The sequence below is a fragment of the Rosa rugosa genome, chromosome 5 (genome assembly GCF_958449725.1).
Source record: "Rosa rugosa chromosome 5, drRosRugo1.1, whole genome shotgun sequence".
NCBI classification, from domain to species: domain Eukaryota; kingdom Viridiplantae; phylum Streptophyta; class Magnoliopsida; order Rosales; family Rosaceae; genus Rosa; species Rosa rugosa.
In genome coordinates, this window is record NC_084824.1 from 2826752 (window position 1) to 2849806 (window position 23055).

General features: G+C 41.3%; 4 protein-coding genes and 1 pseudogene across 4 annotated transcripts; 4 read left to right on the plus strand and 1 right to left on the minus strand.

Annotated features, from left to right (window-relative positions):
- Window positions 1-6724: 6724 nt before the first annotated feature.
- On the plus strand, window positions 6725-8160 carry LOC133709910 (1-aminocyclopropane-1-carboxylate oxidase homolog 4-like). The gene is made up of 2 exons (XM_062135860.1): window positions 6725-7669; window positions 7746-8160. Exons 1-2 carry the CDS (start codon window positions 6821-6823, stop codon window positions 7992-7994), a joined length of 1098 nt encoding a protein of 365 aa, XP_061991844.1. The 5' UTR covers window positions 6725-6820; the 3' UTR covers window positions 7995-8160.
- A 1505-nt stretch (window positions 8161-9665) lies between these two features.
- Window positions 9666-11112, plus strand: LOC133709911 (1-aminocyclopropane-1-carboxylate oxidase homolog 4-like). The gene is made up of 2 exons (XM_062135861.1): window positions 9666-10641; window positions 10721-11112. The coding sequence occupies exons 1-2, from the start codon at window positions 9805-9807 to the stop codon at window positions 10970-10972; spliced, it is 1089 nt and encodes a 362-aa protein (XP_061991845.1). The 5' UTR covers window positions 9666-9804; the 3' UTR covers window positions 10973-11112.
- A 67-nt stretch (window positions 11113-11179) lies between these two features.
- Window positions 11180-13690, minus strand: LOC133709908 (zinc finger protein VAR3, chloroplastic-like). The gene is made up of 6 exons (XM_062135858.1): window positions 13164-13690; window positions 12826-12943; window positions 12325-12668; window positions 12102-12233; window positions 11915-12013; window positions 11180-11788 (listed from the first exon to the last, which is right to left on the minus strand). The coding sequence occupies exons 1-6, from the start codon at window positions 13577-13579 to the stop codon at window positions 11275-11277; spliced, it is 1623 nt and encodes a 540-aa protein (XP_061991842.1). The 5' UTR covers window positions 13580-13690; the 3' UTR covers window positions 11180-11274.
- A 1375-nt stretch (window positions 13691-15065) lies between these two features.
- Window positions 15066-17790, plus strand: LOC133708295 (1-aminocyclopropane-1-carboxylate oxidase homolog 4-like; annotated as a pseudogene).
- A 750-nt stretch (window positions 17791-18540) lies between these two features.
- On the plus strand, window positions 18541-22617 carry LOC133707996 (leucine--tRNA ligase, cytoplasmic-like). Its single transcript, XM_062133452.1, has 2 exons — window positions 18541-18706; window positions 19253-22617. Exon 2 carries the CDS (start codon window positions 19316-19318, stop codon window positions 22370-22372), a length of 3057 nt encoding a protein of 1018 aa, XP_061989436.1. The 5' UTR covers window positions 18541-18706; window positions 19253-19315; the 3' UTR covers window positions 22373-22617.
- Window positions 22618-23055: the final 438 nt, after the last annotated feature.

The window sequence follows — 23055 nt, forward strand, 5'->3', positions numbered from 1 at the left end:
GATATGACGATCGAACATTCGCTCTAATCAAGGAGGAGACTGGCTTCAAGACCTGGATTCCCAAACGGCGAAGCTTATTTGAGTAAGTAAAGAAGAAACTCTAGCTTTACTTTAATTGTTCGAATTGATGAAGAGTGCGTGTTCTAGGGTTTCTTGAAAAATTCAGTAAAAACTTGTTATCTTTAGGGATGGGTTTTCGTGTTCCAATAGCTAGAATGAATTAAATGTGAAGTATGGGAATTGTTGAGACTATGTTGTAGCCTTGTAGAATTGCTTGTTCAATCTTACATTTCGATCAAACCTTTCCTGCAATTGCATCAGACCCATATATAGGTACTAAAGAGCTAGCTAGCCTTAATACAATAAGATTTATAACAACTCTTCATCCAAAAGAAGAAGAAGAAGAAGAGATTTATTACAACTAACAACAACTGGTGCGGCAAGATCTGCATATCTAGTAGTACTTACATGGTGAGATTCAAATTACAGTTAGAATAGTTATTGGTCTATAGTAAAAATTAGTGATCCATATAAAATGAAGGGCAAAAGTTAAGGGAATTACTGCAGAAAATTATTGAGTTAATTTCTTCCGATGAAAGAAAAAAAAAAAAAATTATACTAAGGAATAAGGATACGCGATATGAAAAAAAAAAAAAAAAAACTCACCCCTATCCCTAGGTACATAAAAGAACTTGGTTGGTGATGAACATAAAAGGAGCATCGACCTCACCAAACTCCACCCTACAACTTACAAGCCGGCAAAGCTCCTAAAATAAGCAACCGAGAGTGTCAAGGTTTGGATCACTTGGCCCGTAAGGTTCTAGAGTTTACGAACAGAACTCTCCTAACTCCTAAAGTGATTATAATGATCGATTCAGAGTTACCAACTTACCATCAACAGTATCTGTTATGTGTTGTGCGGAAGCGTAACAAACAAGGTATTGATATGAATTCAACAGTAACAAACAAAGCAAAAACACCTAATAAACAAACCACAAAGAACACCAAGATTTATAGTGGTTCACTCAATCAGTGTGATTGAGCTACATCCACTTTCGGAGCCGGCAAGATATTCCACTATGATCAATTTGGAGAAACATACAATTAGAGTTTATGAACAACTCTCTCTACCCAAATCCCCAATACACCCAAACCTATTAACTCTCTCTTTAGCCAAATAGAGAAGAAGAAGAATTCTTACTTCTCATATACAATACTTAACAACACCAACAACTAAGCTTAAGAAGCTTCAACTATGAAATTGCTAAGTCTCCAAAGAAAGAGGAAAAACTCACAGAGTATTAAGGATGGCTTTCAATTTATGTTTCTCCCTTCTCTTCACTCTGCTCTCTCTGTTTCTCCTTTTTCTGCTGCTGCCGATATGGGAAATATATTACCCACACTCTCTCTCCAGCTCTTTCTTCAAAGCCGGATGCTTTCTACTTTTCTTCTTTTGCATGTTTTCTTTTTGACTTCTCTTTCTCTTTCTCTACTTTCTGCCAACTTCATTGTCTTCATATATATAATTAAAGCTAGCACATGCTTGGGATATATTCCATTCCTTTCGGCTGCCATGTCTTCAAGTGAAGACAACATCAACAATCTCCACCTTGGCTTCACTTGATACAATAATATCACAAGTAGAATATCACATACCAATTTGCCGCTCCGACATCCCCGTAGGGAAGATCAAATGCTACGAACACCAATCAAGTTCAAGCAATGCTTGAACTTGCTCAATGGAACTGGTTTGGTCAACATATCAGCAGGATTTTCTTCAGTTCCAATTTTCAGGAGCTCTATATCACCATCCTCCACCAGTTGACGAATCTTGTGAAATTTGACATTGATATGTTTAGTGCGAGCATGAGTAACCTGGTTCTCTGCCAAATGAATAGCACTCTGACTATCACAATAGAGATCCACATAATCTTGAATTATTCCCAAGTCCTCAAGCAAACCACGAAGCCAAACTGCTTCTTTTGCACCCTCTGTTACCGCCATGTATTCAGCTTCTGTAGTCGACAAAGCAATAGTAGATTGCAAGTTCGACTTCCAACTTACCGCTCCACCAGCAAGAGTAAACACATAAGCTGTAGTAGATCGGCACTTATCCAAATCACCTGCGAAATCAGAGTCCACATATCCAACAACACACTGACTCATCTTATCCTGCTGAAACACAATTCCAACATCCACAGTACCAAGAATATACCGTAGAATCCATTTCACTGCTTGCCAATGGCTTTTACCTGGGTTATGCATATATCTGCTCACCACACTTAAGGCCTGTGAAATGTCAGGTCTAGTACACACCATACAGTACATCAAACTACCAACAGCACTAGCATAAGGAACTTTAGCCATATATTGCATATCATCATCAGTGCTAGGAGACATAGAAGATTTAAGCTTGAAATGAGAGGCAAGAGGTGTACTTACAGGTTTAGATTTATCAACCATGCCAAACTGTTGTAGTACCTTCTTCAAATATTGTTTTTGTGACAAACAAACCTTGCCTTTGGATCTATCTCTTTCAATTTCCATGCCCAAAATCTTCTTAGCTTCTCCCAAGTCCTTCATTTCAAATTCACCACTCAACTGTGATTTTAATTTTTCAATTTCCACCTTGCTCTTAGATGCAATTAGCATATCATCAACATACAAGAGCAAATAAATGAAGCTCCCATCATGTAGCTTGCGAAAGTAAACACATGGATCATACAGACTCCTAGTGTACTTCTGACCAAACATAAATTTATCAAACCGCTTGTACCACTGTCTTGGAGACTGTTTCAAACCATACAATGATTTATGCAATTTGCAAACCAATTTTTCCTTACCAGCAACTTTAAAACCATCTGGTTGAGTCATATAGATCTCTTCTTTCAATTCACCATGTAAAAATGCAGTTTTGACATCAAGTTGTGCTAACTCAAGATCAAACTGTGCAACCAAGGCTAAAAGAATACGAATAGAAGAATGCTTCACAACAGGAGAAAATACCTCATTGTAGTCTATTCCTTCTTTTTGTGCATAGCCTTTAGCTACCAATCTAGCCTTGTACCGAGATCCTTCCTTTTTAGCAAATACCCATTTGCAGCCAATTGCTCTCTTCCCATGTGGTAACTGAACCAACTCCCAAGTCTTGTTCTTGTGAAGAGACTTCATCTCTTCATCCATTGCTTTTTCCCACTCTACACTATCCGCATGTATCACAGCTTCTTCATAGGTAGAAGGAATTTCTTCTTCAGTAATTGGAAGTGCATAAGTTACCATATCATTTAGCCAAGCTGGCTTTGGAGCATTTCTTTTTCCTTTTGTAAGTGCAATAGGTCCATGTTGCTGTGGAGACTCTTGAGCTTGAGCGTCTACTTCAATACTTAAATCTTCATTTGTTGAATCATCTGGCTCAACTGTGGGACTACCTGGATCAATTGGAGTTTCATCAACTTTTTCTTTAAACTCCACCTGCTTCAAACTCTCTATGGTCATCTCCTGTTTTTGAGAATCAGTCTGCTCACTCTGATTAACCATAACAGCCTCATCGAATGTCACATCTCTGCTTACAATAACTTTCCTCACATCTGGACACCAAAGCCTAAATCCCTTCACACCATCATTAAATCCCAAGAAAATAGCCTTCTTGGCTCTCGGATCAAGCTTGCTTTCCCTGACATGAAAATAAGCAGCACAACCAAAAATATGTAAGTAATGATAATCAGTAGCAGGTTTTCCAGACCATACCTCCATGGGCGTTTTACCCTCATTTGCAGCAGTAGGCAACCTGTTGATGAGATGGCCTGCATATGTAACTGCCTCAGCCCAAAACTCTTTGCCTAATCCAGCATTAGACAACATACATCGAACTTTCTCCAGTAAAGTACGATTCATGCGCTCTGCTACCCCATTCTGTTGTGGTGTCTCTCTAACTGTGAAGTGTCTCACAATGCCTTCATCTTGACATAACTTCAAGAATGGATCAGACTTGTATTCACCACCATTATCTGATCTGAGCCTCTTAATTTTTCGACCTGTCTGAGTCTCAATCATCTTCTTCCACTTCACAAATATATCTAAGACTTCATCTTTATGCTTCATGGTGTACACCCATACTCTTCTAGAGAAGTCATCAACAAAAGAGACATAGTAGTGTTTACCTCCCAAAGATGCAGTTTTGGTAGGTCCCCACACATCTGTGTGAACATAGTCTAGAGCACCTTTAGTCTGATGAACTGCAGTACCAAACTTCACTCTAGTCTGCTTTCCCAATACACAATGTTCACAAAATTCCAACTTGCAAGTCTTTGCACCCTTCAACAAACCTTGCTTCACTAATCCCTGCATTGCTTTCTCACCAGCATGTCCAAGACGCATATGCCATAATCTAGTAGTATCTGCATCATCTGTAGTCTCAGAAATTGCTGTTTCACTTGTCACTGTACTCCCTTGTAGAAAATACAAGTTTCTATCTCTAGTACCTTTCATCATCACAAGTGAACCGGAGACAACTTTAGCAACTCCATTCTTCAATGTAACTGTGAGACCCTTTGATTCTAAAGTTCCCAAAGAGATAAGATTTTTCTTCAAGTTCGGAACATACCGAACATCTGTCAATTCTCTAACAACCCCATCATGCATTTTGAGACGAATTGTACCAATCCCTCTAGTTCTGCAAGGACTATCATCTCCCATCAAAACTACTCCACCATTTAGTTCTCTTAAAGTAGAGAACCATTCCTTGTTAGGACACATGTGGTGTGTACAACCCGAATCCAAAATCCATTTCTCAGAATAATCAAGTGCAGATGAGCTTGCCAAAGCAAAATCAATCTCATCCTCTTTAACATCATCAAAGGTAGATGAACAACTCAATGCAAAACCAAAATCATCATCATCTTCAGATTTTGCAACATTCACTTCAGAACCCTTCTTGTCTCTAGTCTTCAACTTGGGACAATCTTTCTTCCAATGCCCCTTTTGGCGACAAAAGGCACACTCATCTTTTGCAGGAAATTTGCCTCTTGACTTGGAACGAGAATTACCTCTTTTTCCACCAAACTTTCTTTCTCCAGATCTTCCTCTTACTACAAGTGCTTCACCTGTCACTTTCTGCAATTGCTTCTCCTTCTTTCGACACTCATTATTTATCAATGAATTACACACATCATCAAATTTCACAAATTCTTTTCCATGCAACAAAGTTGTAATCAAATGCTCATACTCGTCAGGGAGAGAATTTAGCAAACACAAAGCCTTATCCTCATCACTAATTTGCACATCTAAATTAGCCAAATCTGCAAGTATCTTATTGAAATCACTGATGTGTTCAGACATAGAAATACCTTGCCGATAATTGAATCGGAAAAGCCGCCTCTTCAAGTGAAACCGGTTTTCAGCACTCTTGATCATGTATTGGTCTTCCAATTTCTTCCACAGCTCTTTTGCCGAAGTTTCCTTCATGATAAAGAACTTCATATCCTTTGCAAGACACAATCTGATAGAACCACAAGCCCACTTATTAATCTGCTTCCACTCCTTCTCACTCATATCTTCTGGTTTGTCTTCAAGAGCTATATCCAATTCTTGTTGACACAAGACATCCATCATCTCACACTGCCACATGCCAAAATTGTTTGTTCCATCGAACTTCTCAACTTCAAATTTGGCATTGCCAATTGATGGCCTAGTAGTCGACGATGAACCCGAACTCGAATTTTTCTTTGTGTCAACCATTGAATCCAATCAATATACAACTCCCAAATTCAGAACCGAAGCTCTGATACCAGTTTGTTGTGCGGAAGCGTAACAAACAAGGTATTGATATGAATTCAACAGTAACAAACAAAGCAAAAACACCTAATAAACAAACCACAAAGAACACCAAGATTTATAGTGGTTCACTCAATCAGTGTGATTGAGCTACATCCACTTTCGGAGCCGGCAAGATATTCCACTATGATCAATTTGGAGAAACATACAATTAGAGTTTATGAACAACTCTCTCTACCCAAATCCCCAATACACCCAAACCTATTAACTCTCTCTTTAGCCAAATAGAGAAGAAGAAGAATTCTTACTTCTCATATACAATACTTAACAACACCAACAACTAAGCTTAAGAAGCTTCAACTATGAAATTGCTAAGTCTCCAAAGAAAGAGGAAAAACTCACAGAGTATTAAGGATGGCTTTCAATTTATGTTTCTCCCTTCTCTTCACTCTGCTCTCTCTGTTTCTCCTTTTTCTGCTGCTGCCGATATGGGAAATATATTACCCACACTCTCTCTCCAGCTCTTTCTTCAAAGCCGGATGCTTTCTACTTTTCTTCTTTTGCATGTTTTCTTTTTGACTTCTCTTTCTCTTTCTCTACTTTCTGCCAACTTCATTGTCTTCATATATATAATTAAAGCTAGCACATGCTTGGGATATATTCCATTCCTTTCGGCTGCCATGTCTTCAAGTGAAGACAACATCAACATTATGATCATCAATAACAGTATCTGATCATCAATAAAGGAGGACTAGAGTGGCCCAGAGTAACCGTTAGCTCATTACAGTGGCTCACAGTTCTCCTGGCATGGTCCATGGTAGCTAGAGTTTGAGCGACCCACATGTTTCGAGTCTCATTCAGCAATCCTATACAGTTCTTCTTGAGTCAATTTGTGAGTTCAAGCCAAACACGCCACTAGAAAAACCATTTTTTAATAATCACCAACTCCTCGTGGCTCATAAATCATAAAAATCTATAAAAAAAATCATAAAAATCTAAAAAGAAGAAGATAACAGAGAACTGATACAGATAAACAGTCACAAAAGAAATGGCGGCAAATGGTACCTTGATCGGCGAGCAGGGTTATGACCGAGCTGAAGAAGTGAAGCAATTCGACGACTCCAAGCTCGGAGTCAAAGGCCTCGTCGACTCGGGTCTCTCCTCCATCCCCCGAATCTTTATCCACCCGCCCGAAATATTACAGCAATTCCAGCCCACGACCCGACCCAACGCCCAACCAATCCCCACCATCGACCTCTCCGACCTCCACTCCGATCGCCGCTGCTCCATCGTTGACCAAGTCAGTGGCGCGTGCCGCAACTTCGGTTTCTTCCAGATCACCAACCACGGCATACCGTCGGTGGTTCTCGACCGTACGATCGCCGCCGTCAAGGCCTTCCACGAGCAGCCGACTGAGGTCAAGGCGCGGTTCTACCGTAGAGAGATGGGCCTGGGCGTATCGTATTTCTCCAACATTGACCTGTACACGTCCAAAGCCGCCAGCTGGCGCGACACACTTCAGATGAGGCTCAGCCCCGTGCCGGCTGCCGCCGACGACGTTCCGGAGGTTTGTAGGGACGAAATTGCGGCATGGAACCGGCAGATCCAACGGCTGGGAGAGGAACTGCTGGGGCTGATGAGTGAAGGGCTGGGATTGCCTGCGGAGAAGCTGAAGGAGATGACGTGTCTGGAAGGGAGGGCGATGGTGGGCAACTACTACCCGCCCTGCCCGCAACCTGACCTCACCGTAGGGCTTACGTCACACAGTGACCCTGGAGTGTTGACCGTGCTGCTTCAAGATCACATTGGTGGGTTGCAGGTTAAGCACGATGATGCTTGGTTGGATGTGAAACCCGTCTCCGGTGCTCTTGTAATCAACGTTGGTGATTTACTCCAGGTAAAACTAAAATTACGTTTCCATTATTGGAGTTTTATTCCCTAATTTACTAAGAGAGGTTGAAATGTAAATTCAGATTATTTCAAACGAGGAATACAAAAGCGTGGATCACCGGGTGATGGCGAATCCACAACACGAGGCGCGTGTCGCAATAGCCGTGTTTTTGAATCCGAGCAATAGAGAGGGCGTGTTTGGTCCGTTGCCGGAGCTGGTCTCGTCGGAGAAGCCAGCTCTCTACAGAGAGTTCAAGTTTACGGAATTCATAATGAGGTTCTTCAAGAAAGAATTGAATGGCAAATCTTTAGTAAATTATTATAAGTTGTAGTGAGGTAAAAGAGCTGGTCCCGACCTTGTAATATTTTTATTTAAAAATTAAGAATATTCATTATAATAAATTGATTGGACTAGTGGATCGTGTATCAGTTAATTTTCTGAATATAGAATAACGATCCGTCAGGTTAACGGATTGGATCGGGTTGAATTTTATCGTTACTAAACGGATTCTGATTTAAATCGATCCACTCTAAATCCGATCCATTTACAAATCTGCTATCTATATATTTATATTTATTTACTTAATATGAGAGAGTACCGCATAATCATAATGATAATATGGACTTGCTTCAATGTCGCGATCTGACTGCGGCAGCCTCAACAATACAAAACAAGAGGGAATTTTTTTTTTTTGTTTCATTCGATGTACCTATACTGACACTTTGTTACAAAATTTGACAAGACTTAACAAAAAATGTTGCAACAGCTTAATAGGTAAATCACTAAATATAACATTTGAAAATAGACCCTAAACTCTAAGTCCTATATGGCATCGGGCAGCCAATTAGAAGTGGGTGGTGTAGATCTAAATGTCGAACTGAGCTCCATAAGGGATAAAATGGTAAAAACGTTTTCAATGGTCTACATGCCAGGAGGACTTAAGTACAACCTCCCTAAACGAGAACCTCCCCTCCACAAAATTGACTTTGCAAATACCAAATTCTTTAAGGTGCCTGAAGGAGTCTAATTCAAATTCAGTGCCGGAGATGACGATCGATCATTCGCTCTAATCAAGGAAGAGACTGGCTTCAAGACCTGGATTCCCAAGCGAGGTAGCTGATTTGAGTAAGGAAGAAAGTCCTACTTTACTTATTCTAAAATTGATGTATTCAGTAATCCATTAGTCAAAAGATGTCACTTTATGTTTATCTATCTTTCATTTCGATGAAACATTTCCGACAGTTGCATCAGACTAGAGTTGTCACTTGGTCGGTTCGAATCGATTATAGCTATTACCAACTTCAAAACCAAAGCTTTCGGTTTCAAAATTGAGCTACTAATTACCGAACAAAATTTTCAGTTTTTAATCATATATACTAAATTTGGTATTTCAGTTTTCGGTATTATCAATTTCAAAATAACTAATTCTTTGTAATATAAATTAGAATGAACAATACTAAGTTTTTTAATTTTATAGTCGTAAACTTTGTATTCATGTATTTATTATAGTTTTCATGATTTGTATAGAAAACACTTGGTTGGTGAATGGTGATGAACAAGAATGACCATCAACCGAGTACAACAAGCATCTATCGAGAGCTACGTGACCCTCACAATGTTCCATTGAGTAAGAGCATTGACCTCACCAAACTCCATCCTAAACCTACCAGGCTACCAGTCGGCAGAGAAGCTCCTAATAATAAGCAATGTGTCGCAAGTGTCGAAGTATGGATCACTTGGCCCGTAAAGTTCTTAAAATTTAGAGAACACACAAATTTCTCCCAACTCCGGAATGATTATAATGATCGATTCAGATGTACCATCAACAGATCATCAATAAACGAGGACTGCAGTAGCCCAGATTAACCGTTAGCTCAAAACAATGGCTCAGAATTTCCTGGCATGGTCCATGACTCCATGGTAGCTAGACTTTGCGCAACTGACACGTTTCAAGTCTCATTCAGCAATTCTATCCACCTCTACAGTTATTATTTTCAGGGGTTTGCGAGTTCTAGCCAAACACGCCATTAGAAAAACTGTTCCTTAATAATCAATCAACTCCTCGTGGCCGTATTAAGTCCAAGTCTCAAGGCTCATAAAACTTATCTAACAAGTCGCAAATTTTACAGAAAGAAAAGAAAATGGCGGCAAATGGTACCTTGATCGGCGAACAGGGTTATGATCGAGCCGAAGAAGTGAAGCAATTCGACGACTCCAAGCTCGGAGTCAAAGGCCTCGTCGACTCGGGTCTCTCCTCCATTCCCCGAATCTTCATCCACCCACCCGAAACCTTACAGCAATTGCAGCCCACGACCCGACCCCACGCCCAATCAATCCCCACCATAGACCTCTCCGATCGCCGCTCCGCCATCGTTGACCAAGTCGGCGGCGCGTGCCGCAACTTCGGTTTCTTCCAGATCACCAACCACGGCATACCGACGGTGGTTCTGGACCGTACGATCGCCGCCGTCAAGGCCTTCCACGAGCAGCCGACGGAGGTCAAGGCGCGGTTCTACCGTAGAGAGATGGGCCGGGGCGTATCGTATCTCTCCAACGTTGACCTGTACACCTCCAAAGCCGCCAGCTGGCGCGACACGCTTCAGGTGAAGCTCGGCCCTGTTCCGGCGTCCGACGACGACGTTCCGGAGATTTGTAGGGATGAAATTGTGACGTGGAACAAGGAGATCCAACGGCTGGGAGAGGAGCTGCTGGGGCTGGTGAGTGAAGGGCTGGGATTGCGCGCGGAGAAGCTGAAGGAGATGACGTGTCTGGAAGGGAGGGTGATGGCGGCCCACTACTACCCGCCGTGCCCGCAGCCTGATCTAACGGTTGGGCTTACGTCACACAGTGACCCTGGAGTGTTGACCTTAGTGCTTCAAGATCATATTGGTGGGTTGCAGGTTAAGCACGATGAGGCTTGGGTGGATGTGAAACCTGTCCCCGGTGCTCTTGTGATCAACGTTGGTGATTTACTCCAGGTAAGATTACATACCATTACTACTTACCATTCGATTTTTACTGGCGAATTTACTAAGAGAGCTTGTAATATATATTCAGATTATTTCAAACGAGGAATACAAAAGCGTGGATCACCGGGTGTTGGCAAATCCAAGCCATGAGCCGCGTGTCTCGATCGCCGTGTTTCTGAACCCGAGCAATAGAGAGGGCGTGTTTGGTCCGTTGCCGGAGCTGGTCTCGCCGGAGAAGCCAGCTCTCTACAAAGAGTTCAAGTTTTCGGAATTCATGACGAGGTTCTTCACGAAAGGATTGGATGGCAAAACTTTGGTGAATTACTATAAGCTGCAGTGAAGTAAAGAGCTGGTCCAGACTCCAGACTTTGTGAAAGATACTATTCCAAATTTCAGTTCCCATGTACTTGATTTGAGTTTCATGCAAGAGGGTAACTGTATTTAAGTGTTGTATCTAATTAATCAAGTTTATGCTACTAACCACTATCAGAAACTATAAGATTACAACTTAAGAAGTGTTTTATTTGCTTATTAAAACTCAAGAAAATAACAATGAAGCATAAATTAAACTCATTTTCGAAATGGATAGCAAAATGCAAAGTAACATTTAGAATTTTTTGTATGGCATATTTAGACCTGAAATTAGTTAGGCCTAGATGGAAGCCTTTGTGTTTCTAGCCTTCTATCCCCAAACCACTCAGCCATCTCTTCATCATCCGTAGAATCAGAAAACAATACTCTTCTTTCATTACTGGTAGACCTAAATTCATCATCACTTGCCATATCCATTGTGCCTCCTTTGCTCTTCTCTAACATCTTCAACTTCCATCTGTTCCTCTTTTGTGGATTCTGAGACAGTTCAGTCTTACCTCCTGCAATTGGGAAGTCTACAAACCTGGAAGTCTTATCTAATGAGTTTGAGTGGCTATGATCATCATTCTCTTCAACCACAAATCTCCACCTGCCTGCACCTCTGTTTTGATCATTTCTACCTTGTCCTGAGTAGGATCGATCATTAACATTAGTGTCACCAAAACTAACACTATTACTGTTATGGTAGCCTCCATCTTCATGTATAGGTTCAGCAGAAGTCTTGGGCCTTTTATGATCACATTTTAAGCATAGCATGTTTTTCCTAAAATTGATGTAATTGCAGCTGCACAAAACGTATTTCTCATTACATACAATGGAAGAACAAGACAGGAGCCCCTTCATAGTGGAGCATTGATTTCCAGAACAAAATGATTGAATGCAAATGACCTTTAATTCAGAAAATACTCACGAGTCACACTCCCACTCTCCAGGATTTAGCTCTCGCTTGGGTGGCTTCTCTTTGCACTGCAAGCATCTACTGTTCTTGGCAAAATTTAGGAAATTGCATCTGTATTAAAAAAAAAAAAAAAAAAACTTAATATCTTATTTAGAAATGGAACCACACGTTGAAGGGTTAAGATCTCCTTAACCATTACTTTTCACATATCCAGTCCCCCTTCTTCAATGGAAGATGATCCTGATCCTCCCTTAGTTTCGCCAGTCTCTCTTGGAATAGACCATCACAACGTAAGCACTTAACATTTCTGGCAAAATTGAGGAAGTTGCATCTGCCAAGCAAAATATTAGTAAGAAAAGAATTAACCTATACCAACATCCAATCAACCCAAGTAACCAACTACAGATCAGCTGTCAACTTACTTGGGGCAGATCCAATCGCCTTGCTTCATTGGAACATTTATGTTGTACTTTTCTTGTGGCATTGCATGTTTTGGCGAGGGTTTAACCCTTTTTAAAGTCATGTTCGTTGGGAGATCGGTATCAAGCTTATCAGTGCTGTACTCCACCATCTCTTTCAATAGCCTTCTCACTGATTCTTTGACCTTTTTATTTAGAGAAGGCTTGTTCCCCACTGTATCAGTAAGGGGATCAAGCCCATGTGTTAACAAGAATCGCATGACATCCACAGTACGTCCACCTTCATCTTCACGGGCCTTTACATATGCTCTCTCACAGTCGCCTCTCAAACCGCAGGAGCTGCACACCTACCAAAATTTGTGTTCATATTAGATATGACATAAATCCTACTTGTATCTCACTCACTTAGAAGACAGTTAGTTGTATAATGCATGCTATCTTTATTCAAACTATTTACAGGTTCACTCAACCGTGACGAAGATACTCAGAGACAAAAGCACTTACATCTCCTTCATCAACCCCGACATGTGCCCTTAGCCGCTTTCCTGAGTTGACAACTTTCCTGTCTATGCTTGGGCACCCATACCCTGCAATGATCTGGACATCTTTCCTCGACAATAAGCTGGTCACAACAAAAAACTAATGGACTAAGGTCTAATACAATCTCATAATAACTAGTAATGATAAAACGAAACATCCTATGCTAACTTGCTCATTTCTAACCCTCTGGTAAGTTTAACATATTGTATCATGCACCCCATTAAAGTTCAATATCATACACTCTAGACCAATTGAATCGAATTCAGAACCCGAAGGAAACTAAAATTCAAATCCATCATTACCTGAGAAGACTCGACCTTTCCCGAGCAAAATTAAGGCAAGCGGTTCGGATACGGTTCGATTCCTTTGGACCAACTTGGCCGTTCCGAAACGGGTTTTCGTCTCCTTCAAAGTAGCCTCTCTTCAGCAAAAGCTCCATCAGGTCCACCCATTCCCGCCATGGATGCGAAATCTGGACCGCAAAACCTTCCACGTTGGCCGGGCCGGACGGTTCGTCGGTGTCTGAGGCCGAGACAAATTCATTACTGGGATTTGATGATCGAAGCTGTTGAACTTCATTGACTACGAATTCGAGCTTCCGATTGGGAGCTAGGGTTTCGCTGGAGATGTGAAATTGTGAAATGGGTGTCAGGAATTTGGGGTTTCTGAGGAGGATGGGATAGAGAATTCCACGGCCGGTTTTGAAAAGCTTGTGCATTTGAATTTTGTTTGATTGAGCTGCGCGGTTTTTGGCGGAAAAATCACCCGCCTGCTGTTACGGTGAGTCGGTGACTGAAGTTTGGAGGTGCCTAATGATGGAATAAGCATTTTGTTACGGGCTTGGCTTCAGTAGTTAAGGCCTTCAGGGCCCAAAACAAGACGCAGAAAGAAAAATAAGAAAACGACCCGACAGAGATTGAGTGACCCCCTCATAGGTTTAGACCCGGGGGGAGGGGAATCCTCATGTCTAAACTAGTTTAGAAACAAATAATTCTTTAAATATTGTGTCATGTTCCGAACCGATCAATCATCATTACATGTTCATCTTTACTCAACTACATCAAAGATTATTTGGTCATCCAAATGGTTAAACAAACAGACGATTTGTTATCAAATTATTAGTTCAATTATTTATTATGTATTCAGTACATTTTGGATGACAAAATATTTTAAGTTAAGCAATATATTACAAAGATGATTGAATAATATACTTTGGATAACATATTACATTTTGGATGAAAATAATATAGTTGCAATCATGATACAATATTATATCACAAAAATACAGAATTTGAACGAATCAATATCTGCAATTGCTTGGACATAAGTATTAGCTCATATAGAGCTAATTCTCGACCAAAACATGTTTATGTTTGAACCTTTGAGTTAGCATCTGTACATTTATGTTTGTTTTACTTTATACTAGCGTCATACATGTGTCGATATGCGATGCCAGGGTAATAACAAAAAACTTGATGTGTTTTGGTCTCAAATTTCAGTCATTAAAGAGAAATGTGCGAAAAGTAAAAATTTGGAGCAGTTGGCCTAAAGTTTAGACTTTAGAGAACACATAAATGCGCGCTCCTAAGTGATTATAACGATCGATTCAGAGTAGCATCAACAGTATCTCATCATCAATGAATTAACATTAAGCAGGACGAGAGTGGCCCAGATTAACCTTTAGCTAACTAAGTTGCTCAGAATTTCCTGGCATAGTCCATGCTAGCTAGAGTTTGGGCAAGCAACTGACATGTTTCAAGTCTCATTCGGCAATTCTATCCACTTCTAAAATGTTGTTTGAATCATGCATTCAGGGTCTTGGCCAAACTCCATCCTACAACCTTCTTCTGGCTCTTAACTAAATGGCTCAGAATTTCTCGGCATGGTCCATTCTAGCTATATTTTGGGCAATTAACATGTTTTAATCAGCAATTATATCCGCCTCTAGCTGCAGTGTTGTTTGAATCATTTAGGGACGGCATTATAGCACCCACTACCTAAGATCCAGGTCCTAGGTTCGAGTCACCACGGGGTAGGAGTGAAATCCTTTAATCCTCTTTAAAAAAAGAAAAAATGTTAAACACGGCATTAGAAAAATTTTCCTTATAAATCACTCAACTCCTCGTGGCTAGCTCGAGGGATCTAAAAACGAACAAGATACCACACAACTGAAAAAGAGTCACAATTTAATTAACAGAAAGGAAATGGCGGCAAATATTGGCGAACAGGGTTATGACCGAGCTGAAGAAGTGAAGCAATTCGACGAGTCCAAGCTCGGAGTCAAAGGCCTCGTCGACTCGGGTCTCTCCTCCATCCCTCGAATCTTTATCCACCCACTCGAGTTACAGCAGTTGCAGCCCACGACCCGACCCGACGCCCAACCAATCCCCACAATCGACCTCTCCGACCTCCACTCTGATCGCCACTCTGCCATCGTCGACCAAGTCAGCGCCGTGTGCCGCAACTTTGGTTTCTTCCAGATCACCAACCATAGCATACCGTCGGTGGTTATGGACAGTACGATCGCCGCCGACAAGGCCTTCCACGAGCAGCCGACGGAGGTCAAAGCGCAGTTCTACCGTAGAGGGAGCGGCCTAGGCGTGTCATATTTCTCCAACGTCGACCTGTACAAGGCCAAAGCTGCCAGCTGGCGCGACACGCTTCAGGTGAGGCTCGGCCCCGTGCTGGCAATTGCCGACGTTCCGGAGGTTCGTAGGTGTTTGACACAAAAACCAGTTGGCTTGCAAACTGTCTCTTTTGCTGTGTGTGATTGCGCGGGCGTGCCAGCACCGTGTGGTGCAGTCGTTAGGGCGTCCCTTGACCTGACTTCTTCTCAAACGATGTGGACGATGAGAGCACCAACCTCGTCACAAGGTTCTTTTCTATGCCTTTCGGAAAATGACTTTTTGCCTTACTGGTAAGGGCTTTGGTTGTGGTCTCTTCGCGTCACCGAATCGATACTTAGCGTTGTAGACTAAGCAAAGCAATCATTGGGAAGTTTGGAGAAAGCACAGGGTTTTGCTAAAGCGTGACTTTAGCTTCGCTGGGTTGCAAGGGCGTTACCCTTGCTTCGCTGGTAGTATCAGTGGCAGTAGCACTAGCAGTCGGCTCTTGGAGAGACTAGGACTGGAAGTACGGTCGCCGGGTTGGTTTGGTGGCGCTGACAGTCGGCTCTTGAAGAGACTGGGACTGGAGCCTGGTCACCGGTAAGAGAGGTTGCTCCGGGGAGGCTTTGATAATCGTAGAGATTGATTGATTTGAGAGTTCTTCTTCGTTGTATCGCTTTAGCCTCTATATATAGGCTGTTGTAGATTCACTTTCCAAATATGAATGAAATACTATATTTTAGGCCACAATTATTGGCCTTGAATCAAATCAAAACTCTTTATAGTTTTGATAACTATCGTACAATAATTAATAATTATCCTCTGTCGCCGCTAGAATGTAGGCAAAGTTAATTGCCTCTGGAACCAATATCTTGGATGCGAACTGCTTCCAGGCAACGTAATTGCCTCAAAGATTGACTCTTGGATATTACCTTCGCGAGCACTACGTAGCTCGCGGCATGCAATCATGTATAATTGCTTCTATATGTTCCATATGCTCTTGATTGTAATATATGTCTTCGCGAGGACTCCTTAATTGACCCATCTGCCATGCATGAGCAATTATATGTATATATCTTCCATATGTTGCACGTCCCCTATGGCTTTGGGTTGACTTATTGGTAGTGCATGGCCTGATGGCCCACCTTGGTACTCCTTCCTTAATTAAACCATACATATATCATATACATATATATTCCATCATCAAGCATGATTGCATGATAGTATATACCGTACGTGCACGCCCTTAATTGCATGGGCAACCATAATAATGAAGGCTAGTGAGGGATAATTGTGTCCTTCCTTAATTGATCAACCCAATCTGCTCGCGATCGCGACCGTGATAGAGATATATGCGGGGCTTTGATAATTACCTTGCATGACTCGCGTAATCTCGGCCATATATGTAGCTGCCAACTTCCCGTTTTGCACAGTCTGGACAATCAAGCAAATCACCATTAATTATCAAATATCTTGATAATTACTAGTAAATCAAGGAATATTCAGATTTGCTTCAAAATTGCTTGGCCTCCAAGTAGACCTTATTTAGCCTCTAACTAATATATTTTGAACTTATCGAAAATATATTGCTTGGGCCACCAATATTGGCTCGGTTCTCTTCGAGTCCCCCTCGTCGGGAAAAAATGTTATTTTGGGTTCAAACAGTAGGGACGAAATTGTTGCATGGAACCAGGAGATCCAACGGCTGGGAGAGGACTTGCTGGGGTTGGTGAGTGAAGGGCTGGGATTGCGCACGGAGAAGCTGAAGGACATGACGTGTCCGAAAGGGAGGGTGATGTTGGGTCACTACTACCCGCCCTGCCCGCAGCCTGATCTAACAGTTGGGCTTACTTCACACAGTGACCCGGGAGTGTTGATCGTCCTCCTTCAAGATCATATTGGTGGGTTGCAGGTTAAGCACGATGGGGCTTGGGTGGATGTGAAACCTGTCCCCGGTGCTCTTGTGATTAATGTTGGTGATTTACTTCAGGTAAAACTAAAATAAAATTATCATTTTTGTTCGGGTTTTATTCGTGAATTTACTAAAGAGAGTTTGAAATGAAAATTCAGATTATTTCGAATGAGGAATACAAAAGCGTGGATCACCGGGTGTTGGCGAATCCACACCACGATCGAGCCTCGTGTCTCAATAGCCGTGTTTTTGAACCCGAGCAATAGAGAGGGGGTGTTTGGTCCGTCGCCAGAGTTGGTCTCTCCGGAGAAGCCAGCTCTCTACAAAGAGATTGAGTTTTCGGAATTCAAGACAAGGTTCTTCAACAAAGAATTGAGTGGCAAATCCTTAGTAAATTATTATAAGTTGTAGTGAAGTAAAAGAGATAAGGCCTTCGATCAGGACCCAAAACAAGACGCAGGTCACGCAGAACAACCTGACAACAGTGACCCAAAAAAGGCCCGCAGATCGAGTGGGTTACTCTAGCTTGTTAATTTGTTATGGAATTTAGACTAGGGAAATTCCAGTTTCCAGCTGTAGAATATAGTGTCATGACCCAAATCGATCAATCATCATCGGCAGATTATTTGTGTTTAAACACATCAGAGATTACTTGGTCATCCAAATAGTTATACAAACGGATAATTTGTTATAAAATTGTTAGTTCAATTATGTATGTATTCAACACATTTAGATGATAGCTTTCAGGTCAACTTATGTGTTATAAAAGATGACTAAAAAGTAAAACAATTTGAATCATGATACAATATTACATCACGGTCGATGACTATAAAATTTGAACTAATGTATGTCTATGATTGCTTGGACATTCGTGTTATCCTTAGATGAGTCAATTCTCGACCGAAAGGCAATTATTTGAATCTTTGAGTCGGTATCCATACATACATTTATGTGTTTTTTTTTTTTTACAAGAGAGAATATCACATAATCACAATATGGGCTTGGTTCTTAATGTCGTGATCCGAATTCGGAACCCAAAACAATATAAATCAAGAACAATTTTAAGGAGAAAACAAATGCATATGATGCTATTTCATTCGGCGAACCGATATGTGTCACAAAATTTGACATGATTAAACAAAAAATGGTGGCAACGTGAGTTCCATAAGGGATAAAATGGTAAAAGCACATGCGAAACCCTAAACCATGGAGGAGTCTAATTCAAATTCAACGCCAGAGACGACGATCGCTCATTCGCTGTAATCAAGGAGGAGGAGGAGGAGGCTAGCTTCAAGACCCGGATTCCCAAACGACGAAGCTGATTTGGGTAAGTCAAGAAGAAACTTCTGCTTTTCTTATTCTAACATTGATGTATTCAGTAACCCATTACTCAAAAGATGTCACTTTCTGCTTATCAGTCTTTAAACTTGAGAAGCGTGCTAGGGTTTCTTGATGCTCCTGGATAAAAATTCAGTAAAAATTTGTTATCTTTAGGGATAGTGTTTATGTTCCAATAGCTAGAATGAACCAAATGTGAAGTATTGGGAAATTTTGAAACTACGTTGTAGCTTTGTAGAATTGCTTATAGTGTAATCGTGTTCGTCGATTGGATTGCCGAATGGGATCTGTTAATTTTGGCGATAGTCTGAGCTTAATCTCAGTAGTGTTCCAGTTTGGTATTAGTGTGAATGATTGAGCTGACCATAATAGGAGGGCCTGAAGAGGGTGTTTAGCTTGTTAATTTTTCGAGCCTTCGTGTTGCTTTTTTTATTTGTTTCGATTATCTTTGGAATGTTGGATCTTGTGTGTTTGGTTTGTTTCAGTAATGTTATGATTTGTAAACAAATATGAGTTGTGGTTATCTGTATTGCAGCTTCTGTTAAGAGTAGTGCAAGATTGTTCGTGGATTTATAGTTACAAACAGGGAGAAAAGGTAATGGCAATCGAAGGTGGGAAGAAATCTAGGAGAGATCGTCTCAAAGCGATTGAGGAGAAGGCTCAAAAGTTGTGGGAAGAAAATGGTGTTTTCAGGGCTGAATCTTGTGAAAAGCCCCCTGAACCAGGGGAGAAGTTCTTTGGGAACTTCCCTCTTCCTTACATGAATGGTTTTTTGCATCTAGGGCATGCATTCTCACTCTCGAAGCTAGAGTTTTCTGCTCGTTTTCATAGGTTAAGAGGTGCTCATGTGCTACTCCCGGTTGGTTTCCACCTCACTGGCATGCCCATCAAAAGTATTGGCCTGTCTGCCATTGATATATCAGAACTCCAGAATCCATCGAACTGGTTGAGCTACTTCCCTCGAGTTGCAGTGAAAGAGCTCAAGGCATTTGGCTTGGGCTGTGACTGGAGGCGCTCCTTTATTACCACAGACATGAACCCATACTTTGACAAGTTTCTGAGATGGCAGATGAGGAAACTAAAATCTATGGGTAAGATTGTGAAGGATATCCGTTACACAATCTACTCTCCTTTGGATGGCCAGCCATGTGCAGATCATGATAGGGCAACTGGTGAAGGAGTTCGGCCCCAAGAGTACACCATCATCAAAATGGAGGTGGTGGCACCTTTTCCTCCTAAACTGGGAGTGTTGAAGGGAAAGAAAGTCTTCCTTGCTGCCGCAACATTGAGACCTGAGACTTCTTATGGTCAAACAAATGCATGGGTGTTGCCTGATGGCAAGTATGGAGCCTTTGAAATCAATGAAACAGATGTCTTCATTCTTACGCAGAGAGCAGCACTTAATCTTGCCTATCAGAAGTACTCTAGGGTTCCAGAAAAGCCTTCTTGCTTGGTTGAGATGACTGGCTATGATTTGATTGGCCTTCCATTGAAGTCTCCACTTGCACTCAATCAGATCGTTTATGCCCTTCCTATGTTGACCGTCCTAACAGACAAAGGTACTGGGATATTGACTAGTGTACCTAGTGATGCTCCTGATGATTATATGGCCTTGGAAGATTTAAAATTGAAACCAGCGTTTAGAGAAAAATATGGTGTGAAGGATGAATGGGTCATGCCCTTTGATATCATTCCAATAATCAAAATTCCGGAATATGGAGACAAGGCTGCTAAAAAGGTTGTGGAAGATCTCAAAATCAAAAGTCAGAATGAGATAGAGAAGCTAGCAGAAGCCAAGAGGTTGACATCCTTGAAAGGTTTAACTGAAGGAAAACTGCTTGTGGGAGAATTCAAAGAAAGGATAGTCCAGGAGGCAAAACCATTGATAAGGAGCAGGCTATTAGAGGCAGGTGATGCAATCATGTATAGCGAGCCTGAAAAGCAGGTAGTTTCACGATCTGGTGATGAATGTGTTGTTGCTCTTATAGATCAATGGTGCATCACATATGGGGAAGCAGAATGGAAAAAAACTGCTCAGGAGTGCTTGTCATGCATAAATTTATATTCTGACACGACACGACATGGATTTGTACACACATTGAATTGGTTGAGTCAGTGGGCTTGTTCTCGATCTTTTGGGCTTGGTACACGCATTCCCTGGGATGAAGAATACTTGGTCGAGCCGTTATCCGATTCAACTCTTTACATGGCTTATTACACCATTGCTCACCTGTTACACAATGAAGACATGTATGGCAGCTCCAACAGCACATCTGCAGTAAGAGCTGAACAAATGACCGATGAGGTTTGGGATTTTATTTTCTGTGATGGCTCGTATCCACAATCATCTGATATCACACCATCAATTCTTAACAAGATGAAGCAGGAGTTTGAATATTGGTATCCTTTTGATCTTGAGGTGTCTGGTAAGGATCTAATCCAGAATCATACCTTCTGCATTTACAACCATACTGCACTTTTGCCCAAGAAGCACTGGCCTAGTGCGTTTAGATGCAATGGGCACCTGATGCTCAAATCCACGAAGAATGCTAATGGTGCTGGAAATTTTATATCATTGAGACACGCAATTGATCACTATTCTGCTGATGCCACGCGGTTTGCTTTGGCTGATATTAGTGATGGTATTGACGATGCATACTTTTCATTTGAAACTGCAAATGCGGCCATCGTACGTCTCACTAAGGAGATAGATTGGATTGATCGGATGAAAGATAAAGATTTGGGTAAAGACTCTTCTCTGAGAATAGACTCCCCTTGTACCTTCTCTGACCGGGTCTTTCTGAATGAAATAAATATTGCTGTGAAGAGGACTGAGCAAAATTACCAGGGTTGCATGTTCAGGGAAGCCCTAAAGACTGGCTTTTACGATCTTCAAGCTGCCAGGGATTGGTACAGGATTTCATGTGGTGGTACTAATGCAATGAACCACGATTTGGTGTGGCGTTTTATAGATGTGCAGACCCGTCTTATTGCTCCAATTTGTCCCCACTATGCAGAACATGTCTGGAGGGAACTTTTAGAGAGGGAAGGATTTGCAGTAAATGCAGGCTGGCCCGCGGCTGATGCTCCAGATCTAACACTCCAGAGTGCGAATAAGTATTTGCAAGACTCAATTGATTCAATAAGGAAGCTGCATAATAAACAACTACCAACTTCAAAGAAAACCAATATGGGTGCTTCAGCTACTTCTTTGACAGAAGCGTTGATATATGTTAAGGAGAAATATGACGGATGGAAAGCAGAATGCTTAAGAATACTCCAACATGACTTAAATAGAGATACTCTTACTTCTGCTCACGAGGACAAGGAGATATTTGAGGCATTGAAGGCTAGTTCTTTTGGTCAAGATGATGATTTTAGCCAAAAGAATTGTATGGAATTTTTGAAGTTCAAGAAGGAGAAGGCAGTTGCACTTGGGATTCAGGCATTGGACTTGAAGCTACCTTTCGGAGAGATTGAAGTCCTTGAACAGAACTTGGACTTGATTAAAAAACAAATACATGGTCTTGAAGAGGTACAAGTTTTGTCAGCTATCAATGCTGCTGATATTGCTAGAGCTGGTCCTCATGCTAGACTGCTAGAGAAGAATCCTCCCTCTCCTGGAAGCCCAACTACGGTTTTCTTGACCCGGTAAATTTTGCACATATATGCAATTCTGCCCCTACTGACATCATTCTGCTGCTGTTGCTTTTGGATCTTTCCTTTCTTCCCGAGACATCATCATGTGTTCATCGATTGGGATTCTCTTACTTCCACATGTAAATACCAACACACTTTTGATCTTATTGTTAATGGTTTTCAATCAACTGATGGTTACAGAAGGTAGCTAGTTACAGCTAGTTTAATTATCAGTTCCGATTTCTGTTTGTTGGAGCTCAACAAAACTACATGACCAGTGCTCTGCTAATTTATCAGTTTATATACTTCAGAAATGTAATGATAATATGCTCACATGGGATGTGTTCAGAAACAGAACAGTTTAGTACAAAATGTAAAATGTGAAAGAGTTCAAAGCAAAAACAAAAAAAAACAATATTCATCTAAATACAGATAAATCATCAGAATGTCTATAAGAGGTTGAAATAGAACATAGTACTAAAATTTGATATTGAAATAAAACTGAAAATTACAGCCACGAATGCGAAATCTGGACCGATCGAGTGATTCTTTGAGCTCTGAATTGGTACCTAGGGTATCCCTGGAGTTGTCAAATTGTGAAATGGGTTTTTGGGGATTGTGGATTTAATTTGCAGAAAGGCCTGACCGTTAAGTAAGTTTGAGGTTTAAGATGGTGATTAACTGACTGGTGATTGGTGA